Genomic DNA, 11,467 nt, shown 5'->3' with positions numbered 1-11,467 from the left:
CCAAATGGGCTCAGGGCCAAGCAGTGTGCAGGTGGGTGGAGGAGAGGAGCTGCACATCTGGAGGGAAAAAAACAGGGGTGGGGTTCCATTCTATCTCTGAGAGACAGGGGGGAAACACCACACACACACACACACACACACACACACACACAGAGAAATATACAGACACAGGCATACGTGCTCACTTACTCACAGAGCACAGTCACTGCCCTCTTGGCCACACAAATAGAATGGACTGGCCAAAGAGAGACTACGATGAAGGGAAGGCAGAAGTAAGGGCCTTGGCCCTTTCTATCAGAGACACCTCTTAGGCGTAACACAGGGTCCCCTCATCCTAACTAGGACGTTTCATTCAACCCTATCCGGAGGCGGGTCCTATGGAAGAGATTGTCTAGCGTTAGAGAAGATGAAGTTTGCCCCACTGAGGAGTGGCCCCAAGCCCAGGCCTCCCACTCAAAATGTTCAAGGATCACACAATCAAGGCTCACACAATCTAGTCTCACAGCCTCAAGCTCCCAAAGACGAGCCAGAGAACCACCACCCCTGCTCGCGCCCGCCCCCGCCTCAGTCCCCGCCCAGCCAGCGCTTTTCCACGCCTAGCTGCTTGGGGGCTGCGGCAGGCCCCTGGCTGAGGACTCACCGCAGAACCGGGACCTTCGGGCCGCTCGCCCCCACTAGCTCGGACCCTCCATCCAGGTCCCGGCCCGCCCCAGGCCTTTGAGGGGGCGGGCCGACCTCCCGCGCGCCCACTCCAGGTTCCGAGCAGCTAGCAGCGCGGTAGCTAGCAGCCTCCAAAGCCCTGGGAGGGGCGGACCGGCCACCAGCGGCGGGGGAAGGGAGCCAGGGGGAGGGACAAAGGAGAGGAGGAGGGGAAGAGGAAGTGATGGAGGAGCGGTGAGGGGAGCGGGATGGAGAGGGCGGGGCGCGAGGATACGGGGAGGGAGCAGGTTTGGGATTCTGGTGCAAGGGGCCGCAGGAGAAGTCGGGCAGGGTGGAAAGGTTTAAGGGAGATGACAGAAATAAAGGTGAAAGGTAAATATAGAGACCAGAGGGTAAAGAGTTAGGAGGAGAGAGCCAGAAGACAGGAGTGAGGAGAAGCAGGGTCTCACTGAGAGTCCTCTGTGGTAGGAAGTAACCGGAGGTTTGGGATGGGGCCAGCCCAGCCTTGACTGGCTGGTCACCTTGGGCTAGTCATACCCTCTGGCATTATCTACAGAAAGAAGAGGTTAGCTTCAAATACAGCAGGGGTTAAAATCTGACATTCCATGGCTCCATATATCAGAGAGAAGAACGGAACTCGCAGAGATTCAGATAGGTCACTAGGTCCAGCTCTCAGTCTGCCACTGTGACAAGGTCCCTCCTGGGCTGCGAGTTCAGGTCAAGGCAGTGCTCTGTGCAGTGTGAGCAACACTGAGCCCAGCTCCTGTCTTCATCCTAAACACCTCCTCTTCTCAGCCCCTTTTCCCCTCTCCGCACTCCCAGCAATGCACTTCACCCTACTACCCAGGCTAGACCAAGGCACTGCTCCTTCTGAGTCAGCCCATTTCCCTGGGGCTCCAGATGCCAACCCTACCTCCTTCCAACCCAATCACCAGTTGTACTAACCCCAGCAAAGAGCTCTCCCGCCCCACTGAGGTATGCTTTCCATCTGGGAAACACAATGCCACCTGCCTCTGAAGCTCCCAGGGGAAGGATGAGGTTCTGGGCCAGGCAAGAACCTACCACCCAGCCTGGGCCCCAGAGAGTTCCTCCTGTTCCAGGGACCTGGTCTCTCAACACCAGAACCTTAAGGAACACACTGTGTTCTCAGACACGTTCAATATGACCAGCACTCACAGCCATCTACACTTTCTCTCAGATACACACCAATACTTGCTCAGTCACACAAACACCTCTGGCTATGCACACTCTGAGTCACACAAACATCTCAGTTAAACATGTCATCTCTCACACACACAACCCCACAGGCACCAACCCACTTCTTAGTTACACACTCAGACATAGATATCCTTTCACTCAGTCCCTGGAGAAACTCTGAAATCAAAAGTCAGGAATAATCAAGTGATTTTTCCACCCTTGCTGAACACCTACCCATGCTACCATACTACTCACACACACTCACACACTCGCACACTCACACGTGTACATGCATCTTATTTGCCTTCTGAAGGAAAAGGAAGAAATGCAAAATAGGGGGAGCCTTTAAACATTTTTTTCTCAGGAAGAGTGATTCATCCGTCTGGAAACTGCGATGGCCAGCTGGACAGACCCAGACAGAGAGGATACCTGCCAGTGAGAAATTGGGCAGGAGGCAGGCACAAGAATTGGGGAGCTAGGATAGGAGCCTTTGCTTTTTCTCTCCTTCCTTTGAACTTTATTAGTCAAGATATTTATCAGCTTTATAACAAAAGACAGTTGGAAGGCTTCACTCCCATTTTACAGGAGGAATAACTGATAAATGGGTGGGAAAGAAAGGGCTCAGCATCTTGGATCTCAGAGGGAGGCAACTGGATAACCCAGGAACCCTGGCTCCCAGCCATGTCCCAGGGAGCTTCCCCTGCTGGCCCTCACACAAGCCCCTATCCACCAATGAGGGACTTAGGGAGTGGAGGAGACATGGATAAAAGGGCTGACAGCAAATGCTGGGAGTGGATGGGGACCTACATCTAGACAGTGTGGGCCCTGAGTGTGTGGCTTTCTGGGCCCTCCCCTCCTATCCTCTCCCAGATCTTTCATGTGGTCTGGCAACGTGGTCCCAGGGTGGGGCAGCCTAAACCCAGACTAAGATTATTCCTCATTTCCTTGGTCCTATTCCCAGTTCCACCTCTTGCTCTGTAGAGAAGAAGGCAGCAAGGGATGTACCAAGATACCTTGATATGAATCAAGATCTTCCTGGCTCCCTCACTTCAGGTTCCCATGTCCATAGCTCTAATTAAAGGTTGGCATCTGCTTTCTGCCCACCTCCCCCTATCCATGGCCCAGGCATATTCCTGCTAGAAGAGCCTGTCAGTCATGCTGTCAGTCATGCTGTGTGCCTCTCCAAGTTGCCTATGTCAGTCATGCTGTGTGCCTCTCCAAGTTGCCTATGGCTGAGCACAGTGCCCAGAACGATGCATCTAAGGCCTGGCCCAGCCAGAGCAGTCTCTTTGTTGTTTCTAGGGTAGCCCTCTGTTTTTCAAAGAGGAACGTCCCCTCTACAAGGTTGGGTCAGGGGAACAAGACAGGAAAAATGATCCTCTTGCATGTATGCCCACAGATAGGCATGTGGCCAATGAGTTCTCATAGACACATAGGAGTACCATCAGTCCTGAGTTTACTCCTGCCCCCCACTTGAACACTCTGATCCATAAACACAAGGAAAGACACAAACACAAGAGATACACAAGCCCAGAGTCACAAACACATCCGGAGATACATAAACACACTCCAGACACACAGAGATAGCACATGCACCCTGCCCCACCCCCAGCCACCCAGTTTCCAGGGAAACGCACTCCCAAGAATGTCCGGAGTGGGGCCAGGCAGGGCTGGGCTTGGTGCCTTGCTCCAGAGATGAGACAAGGAAACCCTCAGCTCCTGGAGCCTAGGGGAGGGGGAGCGCTGGGGAGAAGAACACCCATTCCTTTGTGCCTCTGCCTACCCCTTCCCAGGCTGCCAAGCTTCTTGGACAGGCAAGTCTAGACAAGAAGGTTATAGGGATGGGAGGGAGAAAAAGGGAAGGGGCTTTAGGGTCAGAAGAGAGTAGGAGGGTACATACTTGGCAGGGTAGACTTTTGGCCAGGGAAGAATTGGGGGTCACTGGGGCCACAGGAAATGCCTAAGAATTCCGTGTTGGCCCAGGCCCTCCCTCTTCTCAGGGAGCTAAGTGATGCACTGGGAAAAGTGGGCAGGAGAGGACTACAGAGCATCGGTTCCTCTATCCTGCTCACAACATAGGGGAATGATGTTCTTGCCCATGAATGTGAGGGATTTGGGGCCAGCGTAGGAAGGGATGGGCTCTTTCTCTAGCCTTCTTTGAACTCTGCCCCAACCTCTCCTTGCTGCTTTCACTTCCATGTGCCCAAATCTTGGGAAAGATACTCTCTTTGAGACTGAAGAGGACTATCAGGAACCAGATGGCATCACAGCCAAAGTCCCAATATATGGGGATTCCTCTTCTCATCCAGGAATCAGAGACTTAGAAGCCCTGGAGGAAACAAGGGCCTGCCTGCTGCTGGTGGTGGGCCTGCCTCCCTGAAGTCAATTGTCCACCTGACCCTCCCAAGGGGAGAAGGAAAGGAGTAGGGCAAGGTTGGGCCTACTGGGTCAGCTGTGAAGGAAGTAGCATTTAAAGAGACTCCAAGGGGTGTGAACAGAAGGAGGGAGGGGAAACAGTGAACCGAGTGGAATTTCTACTGCAAAGGAGCTTCCAACCAGTAAGAGGTAATAGTACCCAGAAAACGATGCCAGGATATCAGTCCTCTGGCTCAGAGCCAGGCTCAGCCCCAAACTCCCATCCTCATGTTAACCCTACCTGTACTCCAGCCCAATTCTCATTCCCCTAATATGATGATTAACCATACAAATTGATGCCCAGGGCAAACACATTTGTTCTGTCAAAGTGCCACATGGGTCAAACCCTTACCTGCCTGGTCACCATAGTAACTAGAAGCCCAGTTTTTAGAGTTACCTTACACAATAGAATGGCCTTTTGCTTTGGGAAACAGAGTGGTAACCATATTCATGACCCAAAATCTACTGTCAACAGCTTTTTAACAGGAGTTGGCATGTCTTCAGATTTTGCCATCAGGTTTTGCCCTTGCCCAATCCCCATCAGGGGGTTTTGTCCTCCTCTCCCTGACCTGTACAGCTTTTCAGACCACAGCTCCCCATTGTTCCCCTTATTGCTGTTCCAATTGCTCTCCCTTAACAACTGCTAATAACCACTGCACCACTCCCATGCCTTTTGATAGCAGAAATTGGAACCTCTTCTCTCTCCAGTGGTGTAGGGATTGAAGAAAGATGGGGGTGACCAGAAAGGAAAAGCAGGCTGAAGACAAGTCTGGATGACAAAGGGGTTTGGGGTATTGTTTAGGCACATCAGATGTGCCTGAACACCCCATCCCCAATATGGCCACTCAGGCATTTACCATGGCAACAAACACAGCAGGCTTCCCCTGCACCTATTATGCACAAGCTTTTAAACAGAAGTCCCCTATTTTTGGGGTATCAAACTTTACCCTGAGTGAGCCGGGTGGGCTGTCGAACAGGGAGTCCATCAATAGCACAGGCATTACCACAAGGGTAGAGGGTGAGGGTGCCCCGCAGGTTCTCGATGTAGCAGTGCTCTGGAGCCAGGCCTGGACCCTGCAGTGAGATGTCCTTGGCTGCAGAGCCAATCACTGTCCTCCCTGAAAATAGGAGGCAAACTGAGTCAGAGGGTTGCCAGGCTATGAAGGCAGGAACAGGGCAAGGAGAGCCACAGTAGAAATATATTTCCACCTCTTACTCTAGGGAGAATCACTGCCAACACCGGCCACCCCTTTTGGGCCTCTGAGCCTGGTTCTGACAATAAGTGGTAGAAGTTCTTCTCAGGCAGAGAAAATGCTAGACCAGAAATGGGAAGCCCAAGACCACAATAGTATTCGGACTCCACAGATAGAATAGAGAAGGGGGGTTTCTTTTCTGCAGACCTTTCCTTAGTCCTTCCAACTCTCCCTCCCTCGGTCTTTTGTCTTCCATCATACCCTTCATCATCCCCGCCCCCCCACCCACCCCCCCCCACACTCTGTTTTTCCTCTAAATCTCCTTCTCTCTCTCTTTATTCTCTCCCTCCCTTCTGCCACCTTCAACCCTTGCCCTCCCTTACTCCCTCTCTTTTCAGTGCAACCCTACCCTCACTGCTTCTGCGTGAACAGACCCTCCCCTGGCAGAGCCCCTGGGACTGGTATTTAGAGAATGTAGGGAATGTAGTATCACCGAGGCAACAAGAGTAACCAGGAGAGAAGAGTAAGGGCAGAAGCTGCAAAGTGAAAGGGCTGTGCCAGGGCCTTATTTTGAAAGGTCTGCCCCTACTACTCCCTTCTCTCCATTCTCTACCAGTAGCTTCTCTCATGCCAAGCATTGCCCTGAAGTAAGGCCCCCTCTCTTCTTGGCCATACTATTTGCTAAAAGCAATGTGCTATCCTGTGTCAGTGCTCTCCTCCTTGTTTTTAAACTGATCTTTAATCCTTGTTATGAGCCAGATTATCTACCAAAGAGGGCATGCAGTCTGTGGAGGCAGAGACAAGGGAAGCAAACTGGTGGGGTAGAGTGGCACAGCCTCCCATATAGGGGAGGTTAACACTGTCAACAGATAGCAGAAGGGCCCTAACACATGCCTGGGCCCTAGGACAGGAATGTCTGTAAGAATGGAGGGTGGCAGAAGGGCACCCCTCAACTTACCTTCTTCCAGCGGCAGAAAGGTGATAGCTGTGCTGAGTCGCCCACTGCCCAGGCTCACCAGATGGGGTTTGTCTGTTTGTACTTTCAGCCCTTTGCCTGTCTCAATCAGGTCCAATGGTCCTTTCTGCAGGAGTAGGGATGGGGGATGAGCATCATTAGAGACTCCAGGCTAGTAATTTACCACCCTAGTCCCAGTCACACCAGTACTCTCTCCAGCACTTGCCCTTTCCAAAGGGCTCTGAGGATGTCAAAAGTCTTAACACAAAATCTTGCACAGAGCATTATTCCACTAAATTGTAATTAGATCTGAATTTAGGCCACTAACTCGTCCCACCAGATTTATCTCAAGTCTTGGCTTAACTGACCCTTTTGTCTATTAAGACAGAAACAAGGAGAAAGTAAGGGGAGCAGGGAGGTACTGGATAAGAGGAGAGGGTATTGTAGAGGAGAGCCAATCAAGACTTGTCCTGTAGACTTATCTGTAGCAATCCACTTGCCAATGCTTGCCCCGGTTAAACTAAATCACAAGAGAGGGCAGGGGCATGAAATACAGCTCAGGGTCAATCTGTAAACTGCTTCTGGACTTTCAAAGGATATTTTCTGGGTAAACCAATTAACTTGATTCAAATAAAGACTTAGCTGTTAATAAGCTTGGGACCTGAGGAAGGGCAGAGAGGAACTGCAGCTGTCATCCATGGGCAGGGACCACAGGTGGATAGAGGAGCCAAACCCATTCTCACCAACAGCCCTCTTACCCAATGGCCCCGACCCCACTCACCTGCACCATTACTTGGGTCTTGCATCCAGGGCCTACCTGGTTCCTATTGAAATTGTCCATGGTCCTGGGTCTCTAGAGCTCCTAGGGAACGGCAAAAAGCTGGTGAGGTGGGGAGGCCAGAGCAGAAAAGAGAAAGGAGTAGGCAGGGCTCTCGGCAGGGGTACCACCAGGCACTGTCATTTCCAGCACATTTATGCCAAAGGAAAAGTGGAGGCAGCTCAGGAGCCTTCTGGGGGAAGGCAGTGCTACATCTTCAGCCACAGCATGGATACCACACCACACATCAGTCCTGACCCTTAGGCCACTGTAAGCACAGAAAGCCATATAAGGCCCAACCTATATTTCTGTGCTTTCTTGCCTCTGACACCCAAGACTCAGGTCTTGGCAGCTGAGGACCCTCAGACACCTGGAGCTGTAAGCAGGGTGGGGAAAATCTACTTTAGTGGGAGAAGCTGAATCCAAGGAAGCCCCTCCAAGGACACTGGTAGCCAGAGGGCCCCCAGGTGGGTGGCAGGACTGAGCTCCCTCCAGTGACTTTTCCCTTTCTTCTCCCTTTGTTTCTTTTACCAGGGGTTTTAATAGGATGTTTTCTTAAAGGAGACATAAGAAAAACTCAGCCATTCTTGCCATTTCTATATTTCTATATGCCTGCACCCTCTTTTCCCCAGAAAGTAATCTCACCCCCACACTACTGGAAACAACGACAACAACAACTTGGTGGTGACTAATATTGGAAATACAGGGCTCTTGGGGTCTTAACCTGTTTGGTGTTGTAAAGGGTAAATTAGATTCGAGCCAGAACTTGAATTCTTCCAAACCCATCTCTTTCTCCCTGGCTTACATTTTTGGTACCTGAGAAACAGGAGGAAGAACCTTTGTGTGCCTACATGCCTATCCCCTCATTAACTTGCTAAGAACTCATTTGCTGCTGAAATGTTACTGGGGAAAGCTGAGAAGAATGTTGCTGAAAGTAGGGAAGGAGACCCAGAAAGGCAGGATCTCCACCCCCCCACCCCCACTTTCTCTTCTAGTCATCTACAAGGTGACTTGGAGAGGAAGTGGGGGAGAAGCTAGCATTCCAAGAAGTGCCTGACTCTGGCAGTTGGGCCTAAGGGCCTCAGCTATAGAGTTACTAATTTTACCCTCCCAGCTTCCACCCTTCCGGGCTTGGACTGCATCATCTGTTACCATTTCTACCCAAGCTGGCGGAAGAGAGGCGGGAATGGGGCCTGGGGCCCACCCCAAATCTGCCTGGGAAGAGGGAGAGCAAAGACCATTTAACCTATACCAAGGCCCAAGCTGGCCTGGCACTTTCCCTGGAGATCTGGCCACAGGAAAAAGTTTCCAGAGACATAGACTGCTGTACTGCTTCTTCCGATTCAGGGAAACCCCTCAGCATTCTTTGAGGGAGGAGAGGCAAGAGACAGTGGGTTGCAAATAGGGAGTTTATATACAAGAGGGAGTGAGAAAAAAACAATAAATATTGGTGAAGGTAAGGCAGTATCATTTATTGTCTAACAATACAATTATTATTTACTAGCTGTGAGATCTCGGACAAATTACTTATCTCTGAGTGTCAGGTCATTAAAAAAAATCATTAGTGCTTGCCTGGAATGAGGAGTGACTAATAAATGGGTACAAGATTTCTTTTTGGCCTGATAGAAATGTTCTAAAACTAAATTGTGATGATAACTGCACAGTTCTGTAAATATACTAAAAATTGAATGTACACTTAAGTGAATTTTATGGTATATACATTATACCTCAATAAAACTTAGCTTGTTTGTGATTGTAGATTCAGGTTTTATATTAAATGATCCTTTATGAAGTATGCCAATTATTAGTTTGAGCTTCATGAACAGTCACTTCACCTTTGTGGGCTTCGGTTTCTTTGCCTGTCAAACGTCACTATCACCCTGTGAGGCAGCTGTGGGTGTGAACATTTATTTACACCAAAGAATTTCAAGTGAAGATAAAGATTGTAAAGGGACTAAGGTTTGGGAAGGGAGTGATTAGAAGAGAGAAGGGAATAAGGAGATGACAGGAGAGGGAGAGATAAGGAGAGAGGCATGGGGAAAGACGGAGAAAACAAAAAACGATGTAGAGATTGGGAGGTGCGAGGCTGTGGCTCCAGGTCAGAAACCTAATCCAGGTGCAGTGGAAAGATACAGCCTAACCAACGCATCTCAGTACTCAAGCTGTGCTTTCACAAAGGGGCTGCGCCGTGGCTCAGAGCCGCCAGCTGGGGGCGCCCTGTTCTCGGACCCCTGGCCTGGATAGTGCAGCCGCTCTACTGCCCGGGCGCGCGCCACAGGCAGACCCGCTTTGGTGGGACCTGGCTGCCCACTACCCGGGACTGTATTTACCTACCCGGCCCGCCCCGCCATGCCGCCTCGGCCTTTCTGGGAAACCCCGCCCCGCTGCCAAAGAAAGCCTCCTGCGGTTCGAGTCCGGCACTCCAGCTAGCGGGCGGGAGGGAAGCGCCGCGGTCAGCGCAGGCTCTCAGTAGCCCTCCGGCACCGCGAGCACAGAAGTCCAAGCACCTCCTTGGCATAGCGTGGCAGAGGCCTGGGTGTCTGGAGTTGACGTACAACGGAGAGGGCCCCGTGTGGGGCGAGGCCGAGGCGCCGGTGACCTCGCTCCCGGCGGGCCCCTCGGCCCCCTCGCCCCGCGGGATCAGCAGCCCCACCCGGTCCCCAGCCCTCTCCGCTGAGTGGGGCGTCCAGAGTCACCGCTCGGGATTCTCGGCACCCCAACGAGGGTGGAGGGAGGCTGGGGAAGGGCCGAAAGGGTGTGGAACCAACAGGTACTGGAGGAGGTCCAGGCTCCAAACCAAGCCGCAGACGAAAGGTCCAAGGCTAGCCCCAGAGAGGAAGGAAGCCTGACCCTCCGCGGCGCCCCTGCTTCGGCGCTCGCCGGAGTCCCGGCGGGGCCGCTCCAGCCCGCGCTTGTGGCCTAGAGGGCGTCGCACGGCTGTGGCCCGAGGCCTGCGCGGCCGAGTGGGGATCCTCTCGGCCCGTCGCCGCCTTTGCCTTCCCGGCGCACATTCGTCTTTGAGGAAGGGCTGCCAACCGAGGAAGGAGTCGGGAAGGAAACTGAGGCTGGGAACCCAGCGGGCTGGTCGCCGGAGCAGGGCGGGGGCCGGGAAGAGGTGTGGAAAGGCCCGGGGCCGAGAGAACAAGTAGACGAGGAATATGAGGGGTCCGCGGAGGAATGAGGCGGGGAAGGGGAGACGAAGGGATCTGGAGAGACAAATGGAGGAGGGAGACCGGGGGATGAAGAAAAATGAGAGCGGGGAAGGGAAGGCGTGGGCAGAGAAGCGGAGAGGAGAGGAAGAAGATATGAAAACAGGATGGTCCGAGAATGTAGAGGCGAAGGGACATAGGGACAGAGGTAGACGAACAGGGAGACCAAGATGGAGATGGAGGAAACTGAAGACAGCGGGGTCTTCGAGGACCGGGGAATACAAGGTACCAAGGGCAGTGGAGAGGAAACCACGGGGCGGGGAGACGGGGAGTTGAAGGAAGAGGGGGAGACAGGGCAGACGGGGGGCCCTGGAGTGGGGGGAGAGAGCCGGCGGTCCAGGAAGAGAGGACACGAAGCCGGGGAGAGAGGCGTGAGCGTAGCTGGGGTTCGCTTTTTATTTGTGTGTAGGGTGGAGGTGGGGTGTCCGCCAGGTGGGACAAGGCCGCAGTGTTGGGCTGCCAGCCCGGCCGCCCCGCCCGCCGCTGACGCCGGACAAGCAGCCTTTCTTTGGCGGAGCGGGGAGAAGGAGCCGCTTGTTTGCGCGGCTGGTGGAACCCGCAGTCCCACAGACACCAAGTGCTCCGCGCGGGGCAGCTGCTGGAAGGGGAACTGCGTGTGTAGCGGCAGTGTGTGAGAATGATGCGTGCATGAGCGGGAACTGCGTGAGCGTGGGTGCTACAGGTGTGAATGTGGTTTTATGTGAGGACTGCGCTGGTGTGCAGGGTGTGTGGAGTGTGTTGAGTTCTGGGTATGTGTAAGGGTTCCGCGCGTTTCAGGCGATGAGAGACTGGAGTGCTGCTTATGTGTGCGTGGGCGATGCAGGCTGGAGCTCTGTGTCTGCCGCGTGGGACATCCGACGTGGTGGGGAGCTGTGTTTGTGTGTGACCGCTGCGATGAGTCAGCCTCCGGGAGCCTCTGGGACGGCTGAGCTAACGGGCCCAGAATGCAGCCCCGCCCCGGCGCCCTGGGTCTCCACAGTGCCGCGCGGTCTCTGGTCCAAACCCCCGCTTGAGCCCGCCT

At 53.3% G+C, this 11,467-nt stretch overlaps 1 protein-coding gene across 9 annotated transcripts in view; it reads right to left on the bottom strand.

Moving 5' to 3' along the window:
- The window catches only part of PHLDB1 (pleckstrin homology like domain family B member 1), a 46,164-nt gene that overhangs the window by 32,646 nt on the left and 2,051 nt on the right, over positions 1 to 11,467 (bottom strand). For 7 of the 9 annotated variants that reach the window (XR_003046544.1, XR_001516955.2, XM_015589944.2 and 4 more), the window contains 3 exons: positions 7,202 to 7,282; positions 6,424 to 6,547; positions 5,220 to 5,390 (listed from right to left, as the gene is read on the bottom strand). Coding sequence is in view for 5 of the 9 variants with exons in the window: in XM_015589944.2 (XP_015445430.1) it covers positions 5,220 to 5,390; positions 6,424 to 6,547; positions 7,202 to 7,261 (355 nt within the window). In the remaining 4 variants the exon portion in view is untranslated. Of the gene's footprint in view, positions 1 to 640; positions 845 to 5,219; positions 5,391 to 6,423; positions 6,548 to 7,201; positions 7,283 to 11,467 lie in introns of those variants that run through there. The other 2 variants (XM_015589946.2, XM_015589947.2) reach the window with 1 other exon arrangement.

Source organism: Pteropus alecto, unplaced genomic scaffold (genome assembly GCF_000325575.1).
Source record: "Pteropus alecto unplaced genomic scaffold, ASM32557v1 scaffold215, whole genome shotgun sequence".
Lineage (NCBI taxonomy): Eukaryota > Metazoa > Chordata > Mammalia > Chiroptera > Pteropodidae > Pteropus > Pteropus alecto.
Note: the sequence above shows the minus strand (reverse complement) of the source record. Positions and strands in the feature narration are given on the sequence as shown.